Source organism: Puma concolor, chromosome D2, assembly GCF_028749965.1.
Source record: "Puma concolor isolate L17-30 chromosome D2, mPumCon1.1.hap2, whole genome shotgun sequence".
Taxonomy (NCBI): Eukaryota; Metazoa; Chordata; class Mammalia; order Carnivora; family Felidae; genus Puma; species Puma concolor.
In genome coordinates this window covers 79,834,812-79,855,040 of record NC_141677.1, presented here as the reverse complement: position 1 = coordinate 79,855,040, position 20,229 = coordinate 79,834,812, and the positions used below count along the sequence as shown (strand labels likewise).

The 20,229-nt window shown below is 41.4% G+C and overlaps 1 protein-coding gene across 1 annotated transcript; it reads left to right on the top strand.

Moving 5' to 3' along the window:
• The first annotated feature begins 1,941 nt into the window (after positions 1–1,941).
• On the top strand, positions 1,942–19,573 carry LOC112854756 (ATPase PAAT). The gene is made up of 6 exons (XM_086681089.1): positions 1,942–2,252; positions 2,844–3,050; positions 4,463–4,532; positions 6,190–6,396; positions 12,672–13,126; positions 18,465–19,573. Exons 1-6 carry the CDS (start codon positions 2,089–2,091, stop codon positions 18,697–18,699), a joined length of 1,338 nt encoding a protein of 445 aa, XP_086537215.1. The 5' UTR covers positions 1,942–2,088; the 3' UTR covers positions 18,700–19,573.
• Positions 19,574–20,229: the final 656 nt, after the last annotated feature.

Below are 20,229 nucleotides of genomic sequence, written 5' to 3'. Positions count from 1 at the left end.
AGACAGAGAGACAGAATCCCAAGCAGGTTCTGTGCTGTCAGCGCAGAGTCCCACACAGGGCTTGATCTCAGGAACTCGAAACCATGACCTGAGCTGAGATCAAGAGTCAGGTGCTTAACCAACTGAGCCACCCAGGTGCCCCCTTCTGCCCATTTCTTAACTGGATTATTTATTTTGGGGGTGTAGAGTTTCATAAGTTCTTTATAGATTTTGGGTACTAACCCCTTATATGTCATTTGCACAAATCTTCTCACATTCCATAGGTTGCCTTTTAGTTTCGTTGTTTCCTTTGTTATGCAGAAGCTTTTCATCTTGATGAAGTCCCAAAAGTTCACTTTTGCTTTTGTTCCCCTTGCCTCTAGAGATGTGCCTAGTAAGAAGTTGCTACAGCTGAGGTCAAAGAGGTGCTGCCTATTGTTTTCCTCTAGGATTCCGATGGTTTTCTGTCTCACGTCTAGGGTCTTTCATCCATTTTGAATTCATTTTTGTGTATGGTGTAAGAAAACAGTCCATTTTCATTCTTCTGCATGTTGCTGTCCAGTTTTCCCAACACCATTTGCTGAAAAGACTTTTTTCCATTGCATGGATATTCTTTCCTCCTTTGTCAAAGATTAGTTGACTATACAATTATGGGTACATTTCTGGGTTTTCTATTCTGTTCCATTTGATCTGCGTCTGTTTTTGTGACAGTACTTTACTGCCTGGATGACTACAGCTTTGTAACAAGATCTGGTGATTTCCTGAACGTATGGGAGTCTTCAGGTTTTGGCTCCTGGTCATTCAGCCTCTTTAAGGAAGTCAAAATCCAGTATATAACATTCATTTCACTCCTTAAATTCAAGATTGGGATTTTTGAAGAAAAGCGTATTTTCCTTTGGACTGCCCAAAATGTTAACATGAGTGAAAGTTAATGTATGACCACAGGAAACAAAATATTTAGAATCAAAACACTGATGTAGACCACCTAGAATGAATCTGGAATACTGAAAAATCTTTGCAAACCAGTACCTTTACATTTAAGCACTTTTGAACTTGATGCTCCATTTGTCTATGACCTAATTTCCTTTTTGCTTTCAAAAAATGAAAAACTCACCTGCACAAGCCTTTCCAGGAAGAGGATGGGTGGAGGTGGTGGGGAGGCACTAGTTACCTTCCTATCCCATGGGGCAACTAGAAAGTTCTATCAACTCCTTTTTCCCGGAATCAAAGCTTAAAGGTCCTTCAAGTCCCAGCTCAGATGTCACTCCACCAGCACTGGGGTCCCACTTCTGCTCGGGACAGGTTTCTGCTCACAGCCACCGCCGCCCCTCTGGCCGCTTTCCACACCTCCCCTCCAGCGCCGAGGCTGGAGGGCGCCAGGTCACCCCGCCGCCGTCCCGCCCTGGCGCCAGCGGCTCACCTACAGGGCGACGTCCGGCCGGCACCCCGGCTGCACTGCAGCCCGGTGACACCGTGCAAACCTCCGCCTGCTAAAGCCAAACTGCCAGCATCCACGCACCCGCCGCCCGCGGGGACGACGTGCTGGGGGACCGCGTGGGGGTCAAAGAAACCCCAACTGCACGTCCCGAATCACCGCCCAGGGTCTGCGGTCGGCGGGAAGGCCACGGCGTCCACCGCAGGCACAGCGAGGCTCGGCAGCAGGGCCTCCAGGTCGCCGGCAGCGACGGCACCACTCCTACCTGACGATGGGCTCTCCTCAAAGGACCAACCCTCCCGGGCGGCCAGACAACCGTCGTCCACACCACCTGCTACTTCCTCGGACCAACGTCGAAAAATCCGCCTGCGTTCCCGCCAGTCTCGCCCCGCGCCTGCGCACAGCTCCTTTCGTAGGCCGAGGGGCCGTCGGAGCGCATGCTCCGTCCTTGAGCTCTTCCCGGGCAGGTTTGGAACCGCGTTGCTGAGGCGGGCTGGCGCGCGCATGCGCGTCCCCGGTACCTGGTTCTTTCCCCACTGGACAAGGAGCGGCTGGTCTTGGAATTGAAGCCTGCCGAGCCGGAAGGGACTGTGCTTTTTCACCTCCGTCGCTCTGGCGGAAACGCAAGCGGTGGAAGAGAGGTTCCGGGGTTGGCCTCGGCTGGCGGCTGCAGCATGGACACCCGGGCCGAGGAGGCGGGAGTGACTCGCCGCCCGATGCTGGCCTCTTCCTGGGATGCTGCCTGCGGAGCCCTGGCCCGGAGTCTCCATCTCACCCGGGCTGGTGTCGGCGCCCCGGACTTGGACTGGGAGCAGCTGCTGGCGCCGCCTGACCCGGGGTGAGCAGGGCCGGCGGGGACTGGGGCCGCGGCGCCGGGATGGTCGCGCTCCTGGGGGAGCCGGGAGGGAGGCGGGACCGAGCGGAGAGAGGGTGGGGGGCCCGGGGTGCGGGAAGGACCTGACTGCGGGGGCTCAGCATCTCCGCCGGGTCGCCCCCGGGGTCCGCCTCCCTCCCCCAGGCGACCCGACGGAGGCCTCTCTGTTGTCGACCCGAGGGGGCGTTAGAAAAACGAACTGTCGAGAATCCCCATCAGCTTAATTATGAGAAAGAGCCGCGTTTGCCTTTTGTTGCATTCTGCTTCCCCCTCTTGTGCGCACAGTAGGTGCCCAGGGAACTTTTTATGTTGAAGGAGAAGGACTGCAGAGGCTTGAATCCACAGTCGAGGAGAAAGTAGAGGGGAAAACCCCGGTGGGTGGCGTGCCCATCTCCTTGTGAATCTGTCTTGAGCGTCTGTTGGGTGCTTGGGAGGGTGCGGGGACCGCCGTGGTAAATGGGAGGGAGTTCGAAGAAGTCCTGGTGGCCCAATAGGAGGGTCGTGAGCAGCGTTCAGACAGGTGCACTGTGTGAGAGTTTGAACAATTCTTTTCAGCCAAGATCTGGTGATTTTGAAAAGAAGCCTCAACAGTGACCAAGATGAAAACCCCTGCTTCCTTTACCTGAGATGTGACCCTAACGGAGGTGAAGAGATCGTTTCTATTGGCATTTTAAGTTCCGCAAGAAATATGGAAGTATACTTAGGAGAGGAGTACTGTGGAACCAGTAGGGGCAAGAATGTTTGTAGTGATCTGGATAACAGGTTTGTAACTTGTTCATGCAGAAGTGTTCCCCCCAAGCAGTGTTGTTTTTCCCCAGCGTTTGTGGTATTTACTGATTCTCTGACATTGAGGCCAGACACTAAGGGAGAGAAGAGAAAAACATACCAGCAGGAATAGAACTTTCTCCTTTTAAGAGATCTTGGAGATTGGGACGCCTGGGTAGCTCAGTCGGTTGAGCGTCCCATTTCAGCTCAGGTCATGATCTCACAGTTCGTGAGTTCAAGTCCCGCTTCGGGCTCTGTGCTGACAGCTCAGAGCGTGGAGCCTGCCTGCTTCCGATTCTGTGTCTCCTCTCTCTGCCCCCTGCCGTCCTCACACTCTGTCTCTGTCTCTCAAAAAGTGAATAAATATTAAAAAAAAAATTAAAAAAATAAAAGATCTTGGAGATAGATAGTCTAGGTCACCTTTCTCAATTTTTATAAATGTGGAAATTTAGAGCTAATTGAGGGAGATGACTAGATAGAGGGTCATAGCAGGTAGTCAGACTGTATAAACTGTGCAGACTACAGTGTAGTCCTTATTCTTCTTGGCCTTTTTTCTACATGGATGTACAATGGTGTCTCTTCCAAAGATAGTTGGGCAGTTAGTCTGGAACACTGCATACATTTTTCTGGAAGGAAGTCTATTGTAAGTAGCAGACAGGCCCAAGACAGTGCCTCCCCAGCCTATGTAACCCACAATTCAGCCTGTTATAGTTTGCTATTTCTCTAGGGTTTTTTTTTTTAAAGACTTATTTTTATGTTTGGTGAGAGAGAGAGAGCATGTGTGTGGGGGAGAAGGGCAGAGGGAGAGAAAGAGGAGAAGAGAGTGAGAGAATCTTAAGTGGGCTTCATGCTCAGCAGGGAGCCTGATGTGGGGCTTGATTCCACGACTCTGGGCCAAAATCAAGTTTGGTGGCTCAAGCAACATTGGCCCCCAGGGTCCCTGATTTTTCTCTAGGTTCTTCTACAAAGATTCTACCCTAATTGAATCTCAGGATTTAAGTAATGGCTTAGAAACAACTAAAACAAATTTTTTTTTTAATTCGAGTATAGTTGACGTGCAATGTTACATTCGTTTCAGGTATACAGCATAGTGATTCGTCATCTTTATAGATTATGCTGTGCTCACAAGTGTAACTACCATCTGTTACCGTACAGTATCGTTGACTATATTCCCTACGCTGTACCTTTTATTTCCATAATTGATTCATTCCGTAACTGGAATCCTGTATCTCCCATGCCCTTGCATCCATTCTGCCCATTCCTCTGGTAACCATCAGTTTGTGTTCTGTGTTTATAGGTCTGATTCTGCTTTTTCATTTTTTTTTTTTTTTTGCTTATTCATTTGAAACAATTTGTTTTTAAGTTTATTGAAAATCATAAAGTAAAAGTAACTTCAATTTTATTTTTAGTGAGCACGAAATTGTTTTCTACAAAAAATATTTAAAATTGGAGTCTTCCAGCCATGCTTGTAAAATAAAGGTAAGTCATCACTAAATTTTAGCTAAGTTGCTAACTGCAAATGGGTTTGTGTAATTTGTGCTTCTTTTCTGGTTGGTTTCATAATATGCTTCATCTACCTTTGCTCCTGGTTGTCTTTCTATGAAAATATGGTGTCATGATAACTGCAAGCAGTTTTGGTTTCATTATATCAAGAAAGGTGGAAGGGAATTAGAGAAGTTTAGAGAAGAGCATCCAAAAATCAGGGATTTGGAGTGATGTCTTAAGTATGAAAAATACAGAAGTGAAAACTAGAGCCTAGAAAAAGTACCAAACCGGAGTACGTAGGCCCAGGATATGAATTCTGCTTTGTTGACTAGTTAAGTGACCCTCGGCAAATCTCTTTCTTTGGAAGTACCTCATGGATGAATTAGAGGACCTAAACGGCACCTGGGTGGCTCAGTTGGTTAAGTGTCTGACTTGATTTTGACTCATGTCATGATCTCATGGTTTGTGGAATTGAGCCCCAAGCCGGACTCTGCACTGACAGCACAGAGCCTGCTTGGGATTCTTTCTCTTCTTCTCAGTCTGCCCCTCTGCCTGCTCACCCATGTGTGTTCTCTCTCTCTCTCTCTTTCCTCTCTCTCTCTCTCTCTTTCTCTGTCTCTCAAAAATAAATAAGTAGGGATACCTTAGGAGATAACCCTTGGATCATGGGTCTGGTTTGACTTGTGTTTTTATGTTACATGTGGTTTTGTGTTTGTCTCTGAAGGTAAGTGCTTTTTGTAACTGTTCTTTGGAAACTCTGTGGGAGTGCAAAGGCTAGGTTGATTTAGAGAGATCCTACACCTACTAGAGCTTATTCTGGAGCAATAACATATGAAAGTTAATGGTTCCTGATGCATATTTTTGAGCACTTACTCAGTGGTAGGTACTGGGAACTTTAACACCTAATCTTCATAACAAACATGTGAAATCATTGTTATTACCCTCCCTCATTTTATTCCTGATTCAGGTTTTCGCCTTTTCCCAGGATCACACAGGCTCTTAGTAGAGTCATCATGGAACCCAGTTCTGTCTGATTCTGTTTCCTTTCCACGTGCTACTGTGTTGTCCATATCACACATAAAATGTCTTTTGGTTCAGAAACATGGATGAAATGAGGCAGCATAAAGTGTTGAGCAGGACACTACTAGAGAAGCCAGAAGGGCTGTGTTCCAAGCTTGCTCTTACTAATTTGGGTAGCCCTTTGACAAGTCAGAAAATCACCCCTGACCTCATCATTTTTGTGTGTGAACTAGCAGGTTATGTTAGACCATTTTAACTTTCCCTTATAATCCTAAATTCTAAGAGACTGACTTATTTTTAGGATTTCAGTAAATACTTTGGAAGTGCTTTTGTATTAAATAGTATTATAGCTAGCTGTGCTATGTTAAATTCTCAGATTGGCATAGTTTATTTTTATTCATTAATTTAAGTGAATGGAACTTTATTATAGTCCCTTTTGGCTATTCTGTATATTTTTTCAGTTTGAAATGATACCTTTTTTTTTTTAATGTTTATTTATTTTTGAGAGAGAGAATGGGAGAGGGGCAGAAAGAGAGAGAGAGAGGGGATAGTGATTGAATAGTGATTATTGATTGAATAGTGATTATTGTTTAATATCATTATTTTCTGGAACGTCTTTGTTTTGTAACAGTTGCTCTCCTTTGGTGAAAAGCAGTGTGTGTTCATCAGTAAAGTTGTGGTACACATGAGGCGGGTTTCAGCCAGTTCTTCAACAAGCTCTCCTGCTGTAGGATCAAGGATAGACCTCCGGAGGGTCCAAACTATCATGGAGTCCATGGGGTCAAAGTTGTCACCTGGAGCTCAGCAACTGATGGATATGGTTAGATTTCAGCAGCAGGTAGGTAGAAATGGATTCTCTCCAGATAACCGTTAAAAATTTCAAAAAGGTGGCTTTTTTAAGGACATGTATTGATGTGGTTTTTTTCTTTGAAAAAGATTGATTTAATGTTTTGAAAAGATATTGATTTAATGCGTACCTTTATTTACTTTTGTAAAATAACATTTTATAGACTTACCCTCTTCCAAAATATTTTTGTTACATATCTTCACAGTTTTCCATGAATTTACTCATTCATTCAGCAAATGTTTATTAAGCACCCTCTCAGTGAATGAGGCAGTGTTTTGAGCACTTTAGAAAGTTCAAAGATTAGTCTGTAGCCTATCTTTAAGGATCTTTATAGTCTCATTTTATCTAGGCCTTTAGAAAAGAAGGAGGGGACCAGGCAAGTAAATTTGGAGGGATGCAGTTTGAGAGAGAAAATAACATGGATTAACTCTTCAGCGCTAGAAGGAACGGGATATAGCTAGGAAATGGATAGAAGTTCACTTCTCTGGGGTGAAGAAGTGGTAGGGGGAGTTGGGCTTGGGGCCGGATCATAGGGGGCTTTGAATGCTGTCTTAAAAGTTCATAGGTGGTTTTGCCTATGTTTTGGGAAATTCGAACCCAGAGTTATACATAAGAGGAATGAGAGGGTACGGTGAATCAGTAGGATGTGGGACCCCAAGGGGAGCAGCTGCCTGTTCCTGCCCTCATCCAGGTGGGAGTTAAGGAGGGTCTGAAATTGGACGTATAACCTGATGCTGGGTTGTGAGTTGCTAAGGTGACGGTGCCGTCAGGGCTTGACAGCTAACTTGATATTGGTGTCGCTGGAGAAAGATAAAAGAGTTAAAAGTGAAATTGAGGTTTTGAAGACGGGGCTCCCAACAGTATAAATGGAACCCAAGGGAGGAGGCTACTTGGGAGAAAGGAAGTTTGATTTGGGGAGTATTGAGTCATGGATGTGAATCCAACAGTGCCTGTGGCAGGAAGCAGAAGGGAGGTTTGCGAGGGGCACCCCAGCAGAGGGTGGGGAAGGAAATGAAGGGAGAGCCAGAGCAAGGAAGAAGGGTCCATGAGGAGTAGCTGTGTTTGGGAAGGACACAGGGAGAGGGAAAAGGAATAGGAGAGCGGGAGACCAGCGGTGCGACCGAGTAGCAGCAGGAAAGACCTGATGTCAGGAGACCTGATGGCAGGTTCTGGTGCTGACATTTGTACTTGTGCTATTGGTGTTGCTTCATCTTTTTGACATAAATTTCCCCAGGTTCAAAATCTAAGTGATAATACTGCTAAGATCATAGGATTCATGGGAAAGTTTAAAGCAAATAGTACAGGGGCGCCTGGGTGGTGCAGTCGGTTAAGCGTCCGACTTCAGCCACGTCACAATCTCGCGGTCCGTGAGTTCGGGCCCCGCGTCGGGCTCTGGGCTGATGGCTCAGAGCCTGGAGCCTGTTTCCGATTCTGTGTCTCCCTCTCTCTCTGCCCCTCCCCCGTTCATGCTCTGTCTCTCTCTGTCCCAAAAATAAATAAACGTTGAAAAAAAAAATTAAAAAAAAAATAAAAAAAATAAAATAAAATAGCCTTTTCCAGGCACCTGGGTGGCTCAGTCAGTTAAGCGTCTGACTCTTGATTTTGGCTCAGGTCATGACCTCATGGTTCGTGAGTTCAAGCCCCACATCGGGCTCCGTGCTGAGAGCATGAAGCCTGCTTGGGATTCTCTCCCTCTCTCTCCACTTCTTCCCCGTGCCTGTACACTCTCCCTCCCTCTCTCTCTCTTTCAAAATGAATAAAAATTAAACTGAAAACTAAATAATTAAAATAGCTTTTTCCTCCAAATCTGTATCATATTTTCATCAGAGCCTTCTTGATCATTTTGTTGTTATTTATATATTGGTCTATCTCATTAAAATGTAAGCTTCATGTGAACAGGGACCTGGTCTGTCTTGATTAAGGCTTCAGATAAGTATACGATATATAGGATTTGGATTATCAACTGAGTACTCCTTAGAGATCTTCACGGGGTCAGTTTGAATAACCATGAAGTGGAAACCAGATTTTGAGGGATTAGGCACTAAATGGGGGTAGTTGGAATGTTGAGGTCCCAGGGTAATATGGGTTTGTTTCAAGAATGGTAGAGATAAGGAACTTGCCTGTATCAGAATTCCTTGTGATATTTATAAAATACAGATTACTGGCTGTCGCCAGTGACCTGAAACTCTGAAGGTGGTTTCCAGGAATCAGTATTTCAAGCAGGCATCCTCTGGTGAGTCTTATGCATAGTATATTTTAAAAACAAATGATTGAGGACAAGGATCCTATGGAGACAGAGATTGAAAATGTAAAAACAAGAAGAAATTTTTTTGTGTGTGCAAGACTTTGGAAACATCAGAGAGGGTTAAGGAATTAAAGTCAGCTCATGGACCAATTTTTATGTTTTAAAAACTTAGCTTTGGAAAAAGGGATAACATGGATAATAGATTTTTTTTGGCCATGTTTTTAAGTATTCTTTAATTCCAAAGATACATGTTTTCTTTGCCTTGAATTTCAATCTGTTCAGAAGTAAATTAAGTAAGGCAAACCATAAGAAACTCTTAAATACAGAGAACAAACTGAGAGTGGATGGGAGTGGGGGAAAGGGGAAAATGGGGGATGGGCATTGAGGAGGGCACTTGTTGGGATGAGCACTGGGTGTTGTAGGTAAGCGATGAACCACGTGAATCTACCCCAAAAACCAACAGCACACTTTACACACTGTATTTTAGCCAATTGGACAATAATTTATATTATTAAACAAAAAGTGCATTAAGTAAATCATAAAAGTGCTTTCCCAGCTCTCATTCTGTTCCCTGCCTGGTGTGTATCCTGGAGTTTTCTGTACTTGTAGAAATACGTGCACGTCCTTCCATCCAACACACATGCTGTGCCCTCCCCCCTCCCCCCACTAAGTCATTGTATATGAGGACGTTTGGGGAAGACAAAAAGTGATCCAGTTAAATCTTCTTTTAAACATGCTAATAAAAGACTTCTTCCAAGTGAGGAGGCTCTATTTATGGGATGATTCTTACATGATATACCTGGATTTCTAGGATTGCATATTATTAACAAACCAGAGTCTATGGAATGTCTCCCGGGAAAATGTCATGTAAGCTATTGTCATGTATCAACTATTTGTTGAGTATAAAGTAGGGATATTTTGGGGCTCCTGGCTGGCTTAGCTGGTAGAGCCATGCGACTCTTGATCTCAGGTTATAAGCTCAAGCCCCATGTTAGGTGTAGAGATGACTTAAAAATAAAATCTTAAAAAATAAATAAATGAAGTAGGGATGTTTCATGACCAAAACTATTCCTTCTATGGAAGTTGTATAACCGCACACACCTTCCTACATTAATTTGGGCAGGGCCTGTCCTGAAGGGGAAAGAAACAACCTGGGAAGCTTTGTTAGGAGTCCTACGCCTCTCCCTGCTTCACCTGGGCTATGGGGTTGCTTGTGTTCTTGAAAGTTTTATTAAAGTCGTATTTTATTTCATTACATTTGAAGTTTAAATTTGCTGGCTTTGATTTGTTTTTGCTTTATCGTTTGGAAAAATTGAATGGGATACTATATCAAAGTGCCCTCGCATGTAGTTTTCATTTAATGTTATCTGAGTGAAAGGGTGTGCCCCATTTTCTCGAAGAACAAATTCAGGTGTGCAAGATTTACACGGTTTACTTTTTTCACCTTTGAAATACAAATATCTTTTTTTCTTGCTTTTTCAAGGTGATAACTAAAGTTAGTCAATCCTTTCAGATATCTGACCGGATATTCAGAGATAAACAACTTTTCACAAGCCTGGAGGTATATACATGTGCATATATGAAGTTATGTATACACAATAGTTTTTTACATATTCATATATATGTATAGACATAATTCTACATGAATGCTTTCATGTTCTTTGAGGCTACTCTGTAATTGTTTTCCATATAACATGACATGGATCCATTGTTAGAAATTATTTCATACATATCCCTCTGCCTGCTTTAAAAAAATTTTTTTAATGTTTATTTCTGAGAGAGAGAGAGAGAGAGAGAGAGAGCGAGTATGAGCAGGGGAGGGGCAGAGAGAGAGGGAGACACAGAATCCGAAGCAGGCTCCAGGCTCTGAGCTGTCAGCACAGAGCCCGATGCGGGGCTCAAGCTCATGAACCATGAGATCGTGACCTGAGCTGAAGTTGGGACACTTAACCGACTGAGCCACCCAGGTACCCCCTTCTGCCTGCTTTTAAAAGGGCTCGTTGTACCTTGTAAGGCCAATGTACAAGAAAATTAAGAATTCAGTGAAATCAAACGACAGGAAATAGAATAGCCACTAGCACTTAAAGTTTGTTTATTTATTGCACTGCCACATAGACTTACCTCTGAATTCCTTGATAGTTAATACAAAGAGGAAAGGTAAATCACCTAAAGAGCTTTTATTTGAAAAAAATATGAACTTTTATAATCAGTGAGTTTCTTATAATCAAAATTTGATATATCAGAAAAGAAAACCTTGCATAGCAAATACCTTATTAACATTTGGATTTTTATAATTAACATTTCTGCCAAAGTAATTGTCATATGCAATTTTGACGTTGATTTCACTGCTGTTTATGTAGACTTTTCAATTTTCTGTCATTAAGGTATTTTTGCTCTGTTATACTGCTACCAAAAATCATTTAGCTTTGTCATCATGATTGAGTAAAGCTCGTTTCCACCAGAGGAGAGTTGTTTACTTTAAAAATTTTGTATAGAATTACATATGTAATTTATATATATACATTTGTATAATTGTATGCTATATATATAATATGTATGTAATTCTATACAAAATATAGAAAAATTATATTGCATATAATTACATGCAATTATATACAAATTTATATAAAACTTACACATAATTTGTATATATAATATGCATGTAGTTATATAACATAATTGTATACAGTTCATCTTCTTGGAATAATTTAATTTAAGGCTTATTCAAAACTTGGATTCAATAGAAGAACACATTTCTTTCTAGAGCATTTCTTCACTTCAGTAACAGAAGTTCTGTGGAGACTCCCCTACTCCTACACCACCATCTTCTCTGGCTTTCATTATTCCCCTTTCCTGCATTGTTTATCCCTAAGTACTTATCACTGTCTCTGTCCACATGATATATTGTCTTCCTTTCTCCCTTCCTTCCTTCCATTGTTTCCTACTCCCTTATAGGTTCCACATGTCAGTGATTTTCATTGGTTTTGTTCACTGTCTCATTTCCTATGCCTGAAACACAAAGTCAATTTCTGGTAAATATTTGTTGACTGAATTGAGTTTGGGGTTGGCATGATCCAGGAATCATTTTTTTAGATTATCTGGAAGATGTATATCCTGAGTTTCTTTAGCTAACCTTAATAATACTTTTCTCATTCTCTTTCACTGGGTATTGAGCAACAGTAAGTATGAGATGATACCCCCGATAAGAATGTGTAATAGAGTTCTGTATTTTGAATTTAGGATAGAGCCCTAAAACTTAAGAGTCAAGTCCGCTAGAAGTAGTTCTGCTCTTCTCTTGAGGAAGAATCCAAGAGTGCGGCACAAACAGGCCCTGTATGGGAGATCATGTAACCTCATCACAGAAGTGAGCCAGGATCTTGTCATGAAATAACATAGCACCAGTTCAGTTGAGGCCGCAAATCATTAAGGCAGACATAGCCAAAAAGTTTGCTCATTTTAGTCACTGTAGACGTCACAAATGTACCGATGGAACATCATCAGTACCTTAGAGCATGTAAGCTATCTGGCGTGTCTTTTGTGATAAGCTAGTAGTAGATTTCCTTAGGTTAGCTTATTATATGTGAAACTTGATGGATGATACTCAATTCTAAGAAAACTATCAATTATTGTGACTCAGTTGAGTAGGATATTTTATCACCATAAATTAAGGAGGCCTTTGTAGCGGAGACGTGAATGTTAATGCAGTTTTACCAAGCATGGTAATATTTAATATTTCCTTTAGGGAGAAACTACGGAGAAATCATTAAAAGCCTGGACTGTGGAGTTAGGTGGCCCAGGTTCATGCCCCGGTTCTGCCACTTAACTAGTTGTGTTACCGTAGACAAGTGACCTTTAGCCTGGGTCTCCTCCACTCAGTATGGGGGTAGTAATCGTAGCCTGCTTCGTGTGGACGTTTTGAGGGTCAAATGAAAGAATGCACGTTGCCTGCCTCACAGTCATTACCCCCAAAATTAGCTGTCATGACTGTTAACAGAGACGTGTATTTCTTTACCTTGCTCAGAATCATATTCCCATTGGCGAGCGGCTTCAGTCGGTTTTGGGAAATCCTGGCTACAGACGTGGGATTGACCTGCAGTCATCATCTGCTTCGGGGGCCTTGGACAAGTCCCCGTCCACGCCTTTTCCTTTCAGAACCGGCCTGACCTCTGGAAACGTGACTGAAGACTTGAAAGCTTGCACCGATCAAAGTCTGCAGCCACCCGGTGGCGGAAAGGCTACGAGCCTCCACGAGTATAAAACTGTGTCACCAAGCCATGTTCTTCTTGAGAATGACCTGAAAAATGCGGTTTCTTCTCTCCTACCAAAGAAAGCAAGTGACAACTCGAATATACCTAACTCTGACTTGCTGCCTTTTCTCCAGAGTTTATGTAGTCAAGTTAGCCATCTCCGCGTGGGACGTAACACCAAGTGGCAGGAAACCGTCCCTAAGGCTGGTGGAGACATTGCTGGTGTTGCGTAAGTATTTATTTTGAGACAGATGTGGTTTAGATTAGGTAGGTGTGTGAATGGCCTGAAGGGAAACAGACTTTTTCCGTGCACACTGCCTAAAAATGTGTTTCCAAAGATAATTTTAGGAGCTTCCACATTTTACCATTAACACACTTACAAGGAATAACTATTATACAAAGTAGAATTGGTTGCTTTGAAAGAAGTGCCTGGAAGTGGAGGTTTTGAGCACTTCTCGGGGATTTTGTGGGAGGATTATAACCTCAGAGAGGTTGGAGTAGAAAGTTGTTTGAATGAGTACCAAGGAGTTGTAGACTCATAAGCTTTACATTGTGTTTTTATTTATTTATGCTTTTTCTGTTCTTGAGCTCGGTATGTTAAGCATGTCATTATAATAGATTTTCTTTGTAGATCATGTTTGACCTGGGCTAATCTTGGAATAATCAAAACTATATATATTTGGATAATAATTATTTGTAGTATACCGGCTCTTATCCCCTGATCTTATAGTCTCATATTTTAGCAGCACAGGTTTGATTAAGCAATGGTTAAGGATTTAGTATGTTCCTGGGGCACGTGGGTGGTTCAGTTGGTTAATAAGCATCTGACTTTGGCTCAGGTCATGATCTCACAGTCCGTGAGTTGAAGCCCTGCATTGGGCTCTGTGCTGATAGCTCAGAGCCCAGCCTGCTTCAGATTCTGTCTCCCTCTCTCTCTGTCCCTTCCCCTCCCCCCCACAACACTCTGTCTCTCTCTCTCAAAAATAAAATAAACATTAAAAAAAAAAAAGAATTTAGTATGTTCCCTATCCTTTACATAAGTGTAGTTTGTCATTCAGGAATTCAGGACTCAGGTCATAGTTTTGGCTTACCCACTTTGCCACAGTTTTATCTCCCTTAATTTAGAGTTTTCATCTGATGGTGAGGCAGTTGGAATAGTTTGGAACTAAAGAATTACATACCAGCCAACAAGATCTAATTGGCATATAGAAGGCTCCACCAACAGTATCAGAATACACATTTTTTTCAAGTACCAATGGAAGAATCACAAAGATTATTTCTTGAGTTATAAAGTAAGCCTAACCAATTTTAAAACCATTGAAATCACACAAAGTATATTCTCTGACCATAAATGAAACCAACTAGAAATCAATAACAAAGACAACAACAGCAGCAAAATGGTCCAAACACTTAGAAATTCAACAACACATTTCTAAATATTCTACAGCTCAAAAAGGAAATCCCATTAGAAATTTTAAAAATACTTGGAGACGAATGAAAATACAGTAGATCAAACCGTGGAATGCAGCTACTAAAGAAGTGTTGAGTAGAATATTGATAGCACTAATGCTTACATTAGAAGAGAGGAGAGGTCTTAATAACACAAAAGTACAACTCAGCAAACACGAAATAATCAGAATTGTCCTACATAACCATTCAAGAAGTTGAATTTGTAATTTAGAAGCCTAGCAACATAAACCTAAAGCAAATAGAAAGAAGATGAATGACAAGGAATGGAAATCAATGAGATTGAAAACAGGGAAACAGTAAAGAAAATCCATGAAGAAATTCAATGAAATTGACAAAATTTTAGTAAGACTGGCTAGCAATACAGGCAAAGATAGAAGATATAAATCACCCATATAAAGAATGTAACTGGAGATGTCACTACACATTCTAAGTCCATTTTAAAAAGGGAATGGGGCACCTAGGTGACTCAGTTGAGCATCTGACTCTTGATCTTGGCTCAGGTTGTAATCTCGCAGTTCATGAGGTCGAGCACCACAATGGGATTCTCGCTCTCCCCTCTGCCCCTCACACGTGTGTGCACACGCTCTTTCTCTCAAAATAAATAAACTTCTTAAAGAAAGGAATATTGCAAGTAACTTAATGCTCATAACTTTAACAGTTTGGAAGAAATGGATTAATTCCTCAAAAAAGCACACACTACCAAACTCAACTAAGATGAAATAAACAGAATAGTCCTATAACCACTGAAAGTTCTGAATTCACAGTTTGAAAACTAACATAAAAGAAATATTTAGGCCCAAGTGGTTCCACTGGAGAATTCTACCAAACCTTTACAGAACCCAATTTAAACACTTCCCAAAAAAAGAGAAGGGAAGACCTCTCAACTCATTTTATGAAGCCAGTGTGCTCTGAGACAAAATTAGATGCTCCAGAGAAGATGAGATACATAAAAATACATGTAAATAATGTAAAATGTATAAATCTATGAAAAATAATTGCAAAAACAAAAATGTAGCAAAACGTGTAGGATCTATAGACTGAAAATTATAAGATAGGTGATGAAAGAGAGAAGACCAGAATAAATGGAGAGACATACATGTTCATGAATTTGAAGACTCAAAATAGTAACAATGTCCGTTTTCCCCAAATTGATCTGTAAGTTTAATGGCATTCCTTCCAAAATTCAAAAACGTTTTTTATAAATGTAGACAAGATTATTCTAAAATGTGAAAATACAGGGCACCTGGGCGGCTCATTTGGTTAAATGCCTGTCCAACTCTTAATATTGGCTCAGGTCACGAACTCACCATTCGAGGGACTGAGCCCTGTGTCAGACCCTGCACTGAGCATGGAACCTGCTTGGGATTCATTCTCTCTCTCTCCCTCTCTCCCCCTCCCCTCCCCCTCTCCGTCCTCCCTCCCCCCTCCCTCCCTCTCCCCCAACCCCCTATCTCCTCTCTCTCCCTCTCCCTCATTCCTTCTGCCCCTCTCTCCCTCGCTCTCTCTCTCTTACTTTCAAATAAAAAAATGAATAGAGCACACAGAAGTACCCCTAAACAATTATGGCTGACTGATTTTTTGACAAAGGTGCAACAGCCATTCAGTGGAAAAAGCATAGTTTTTGTTTTTTTTTTTTTTAACGTGGTGCGAGAGCAATGGGATATCCAAAGGGCAAAAAGTGAACCATGACCTAAATGCCTTATACGAAAATTACCGTGGACATAACAGCTAAACATAAAGGTATAAAACTTTCTTAATATATAAGAGAAAAGCCTGGGGACCTAAGACCAGGGAAAGACTCCTTAGATGACACAAGATCACAGTCATGGAAACTTTGATCTCTTGAATCCCATCAAAATTTAAAAATTCTGCCCATAAAAGACCCAGGTAAGTGGATAAAATACAAATTACAGACTGGGAGAAAATGTTTGCAAATTACAAGTTTAACAAATGACTTATATTTAATAAATAGCTGTCAAAACTCACATTAGAAAAACTTCAATCAGAAGGTGGCAACAGACGTAGAGCCATTTTCCTAGAAAGGATACACATGTCAAATAGCAGGTGAAAAGATGATCATCATTGACTTTGTGGCTACTAGGAAAATGAATATTAGAACCACAGCAAGATGCCACTACACGGTTATCCAAAGCTAAAATAAACACGGTAAATGGTAACAATACCAAATGCAGATGAGGATGTGGAGAAACTGGATCTTCTACATTGCCAGTGGGGGTAAAAATGCCGCAGCCACTATAAAAAATACTGTAGCAGTTTCTTGAAAAGGAAACAACAGTTACTACATGACCCAGCAATCCTACTCCTGAGCATTATTCCTAGAGAAATGGAAACTTATGTCCACACAAAAACCTATGCACAGTTCATGGAAGCTTTATTTCTAGGTAATAGCCAAAAACTGGAAACAAGCAAAATGTCTTAAAATAGATGAACAGTTAAACTGTGACACATCCATATCACAGGCTGCTAGTCAATAAAAAGGAACAAACCACTGACACACGTAACAGCTTAGGTCCTGGGGACATTACGCTGAGTGACAAGAGAATCTCAAGAGGCCACACGCTGTATGATTACATCTGTACGGCATTTCCGAAATAAGATTTTAGACGTGGAGACCACATTGGTGGTTGTCAGGTGTCGGCGATGGAGGGGCTGAGGGGAGTGGAGGTGACCATAGGGAGCAGCATGATGGTCGGTGATCATTAGTCAAGAAATAGTTGTGCATCTTGACTGTGCTGGTGTTCACAAGAATGTGTGCACACGTGATAGAACGGCATTCACGTGCACTGTGCCAGCATGAGTTTTCTGGTTTTGTTTTCTGCCATTGTTAGGTGAGATGTAACCATTGGGACCAGTGGGTGAAGGGCAGTGTCTTTACAACTTCCTGTGATATCTATAGTTATCTGGAAAAAAACAAAACAAAACAAAACACAGTTTAAAAAAACCCCTCCTATATTCTAGAGTGGTGTTCTCAAACTTTTTGGTCTTTACGCTTTGAAATATTGAGGACTCTGAAGAACCTTTATTTGTGTAGAATATATAAAAAATTCATTTCTTTAAAAATAATAAGCCCCTTCTATAGTAATATGACAATTTTTATGAAAAATATATTTTCTAAAAAGGTTTCATAACGATGGTACTATTTTAAATTTATAAAATCAATGTTAGTTTTTTTGGTCGCATTCTCCTGTATGTTGCATTATAGTATATATCATCAATAGCTAGTAAGACCATAGAGGTACCAAGAGCAAACTGAGTTAATCTCTGAAAAAAATATTTATGCCCTAAGCTTACTACCTTAGGAAAGTCTACGAAACAGAAGAATACACAACCACAACTTGTGCTGATTATCAGAGCAGTGACATTACACCTTATGTGGCCTCTGGAAAATGTCACTGTACCTTCATGAGAATCTGAGGATGAAAAGTTCAGATGACATCTTAGTAGTAGGATAAAAATACTTGCGACTTCATGGAAGCTGAAGAAGTCATGGCGACCCCAGGGTTTTGTGGACCACACTCTGAAGTGTTCGTTGGTTGGTGGTGAACTCGAGGAACTGGAGTGCTTTTTACTATTTTTATTTCTGTTTGCCCAGTCCAGTACATTTCATTTCTACATGTTTTCGCATTAGGTTAGAAAAGAACTTTCTGGTGCTTAGATGGTGACAAAAGGCAAAACTTTAAATTGTAGGGTTGTTTAGGGAAGTTCTTAGAAGACATGTGAAGAGCTTAAAAAATCGGACGGTATCTGTTCTGATTTGGAGCTTAAAATCAGAGCCTTTGTAAAGACTTGTTCTCTGAGGGTAGAAATTCTCTTCATTTTTATATTCCCATTTCAAATGTATGCTTAGATGGTTAAAGAATTAAAGATTCAGAATACTTTGGGCACTCAGGGTTGTGGTTGCCTGTTCCATGTGTATTTTTGGAACCTGGAAATAATGTTGTACGAAGACAGCACAGCTATGGAGGCAGATTTCGGCAATGTGTGTTGGCTGCTTGTTTTAGTAGAGTTTGGTTGCTTTTGTGATGACATCAGGAATCATTGTTATATTGTGTGTGTGTGTTTTAATTTATTTGTAGCACGGAAGAGCAGCCTGTGTGCTCCTACTTGGAAAAGGTCCTTACTAAAAATATGGAACTGATGGAAAAGAAGCTTGTGGACTACATTGATCAGCGGATACATAAACTGCAGAAGCACATCGATACAAAGATGGCTTTGTTGATGGACGTGCTGCAGAGTCCCTGCCCCCCACCCGCCGGGATGGCCCTCCGACAGTGGGACTCTGGGGAAAGACTTTCAAACGGAGAAAGATAAATGCTCGACACGGACCGTGCGCTACAGATATTTATTATGTATTTATTAGAAAGCCAAAACCCCACAAGTTCAAGGCAAGTATTTAATGGCATTTGAGGATCACCATCTTACGTACGGTGACCTCAGTGTTCGTTTTAGCTCTACTTGTTACTGTGAATCCAGTACTGTGCGCTAAGATTTAACAACACGATAGGGTTATAAATTATTTGCAGTATTTTTATTGTTTGCTTTTATTTACTTTTTTAAGTGTTTAAACTTTTCAAGGATTTCTATTGCAATTCATGAGTCTGTATTGTATATGTGTTTGATTTAAGTGCTGTTTTAATTTATACAAAAACCTTATGTTTTAAGGGTGTGAAAAAAATACAGTATTTGATATATTTTTCTTTTTCTAAAACTGAGTACTTAAGAATCACAACCTTTAGTGTCAATCACATAATTACATTTTGTATTGTTTATTTCAGATAAAAAATTAGATGTGATGTTTCTGCAACATTAGTTTACATGGGGCCATTAATTTTGCATTCTGTCATGTTGGAGCTCTATGTGGGTAGGAGAGAAAAATCAGAACTGGCCTTTGTTAAGATTATTACTTCAGGTTAGCGTTTGGTGGAAAACGAGTTGGATCTCACTAAACCCAGAAAGCATAAGGAACTCTTCTTTTCTGAGCTGATAGTGGTTCTTCTTTCCAGAGCCCTTCTCTGATATGTTTCCAGCGTGAAGCACTGAGGCTCTCACAGAAGGATTAAGGCCTATGAATCAAGGAGCTCGCGGTTCTCTCTGGCAGACGTAATTCTCAGAAATGACAATGATCTCATATGTCTTGAGGGGTGGTATATTTGCATCTAAAAAATAAATGCGTCTACTCTGGAAACTGTCTTGAGTAAATAGAAATAGTTTCATTTCATCTAATATTTGTTCTACGTGAAAAAGATGTTTTATACTCGTTTAACGTTTTGGTGAATTTAGTTGTTTAAATAGTGAGAACCAATACAGTGTTCATGTACGACTCACTCTGACCTCAGTGACAGGAGGTCTCTGTACCACTTTTATCAAGCTTTTCCTAATTTAATCACCACATATATAGCCATTAAACAGCATTTCTTGAAGAAAAATTTCTTCTAATGTTTATTAATTTTTGAGAGACAGAGAGAGCAGAGGAGGAGCAGAGACAGAGGGAGACACAGAATCTGAAGCAGGCTCCAGGCTCTGAGCTGTCAGCAGAGCCCAATGCGGGGCTCGAACTCATGAACCGCGAGATCATGACCTGAGCTGAAGTCAGAGGCTTAACCAACTAAGCCACCCAGGCGCCCCAAACAGCATTTCTTCCTGCTCTCAGGAGGAGGGTGTGTCACTTAAAGCCAAACCCTTTCGTTAACAATTAGGCAGCTTCTGATAGTTGCGGTCTGTTCTTTGGCTGGGAAATCTCAATAGAGTTACAACTAGAACACCAAGTATGTCGTATAAAAGGATTCCAATAACACAATATTCATGATTATGGTACTAGAAGTAATTTGGAAGAGCTTTAAT

Coding starts and splice junctions, on each gene's coding strand:
- LOC112854756 (XM_086681089.1), top strand. CDS start 2,089: ATGGACACCCGGGCCGAGGAGGCGGGAGTGACTCGCCGCCCGATGCTG. Junction 2,253..2,843: donor CTGGCGCCGCCTGACCCGGG/GTGAGCAGGGCC, acceptor AATTCTTTTCAG/CCAAGATCTGGTGATTTTGA. Junction 4,533..6,189: donor GCCATGCTTGTAAAATAAAG/GTAAGTCATCAC, acceptor GTTTTGTAACAG/TTGCTCTCCTTTGGTGAAAA.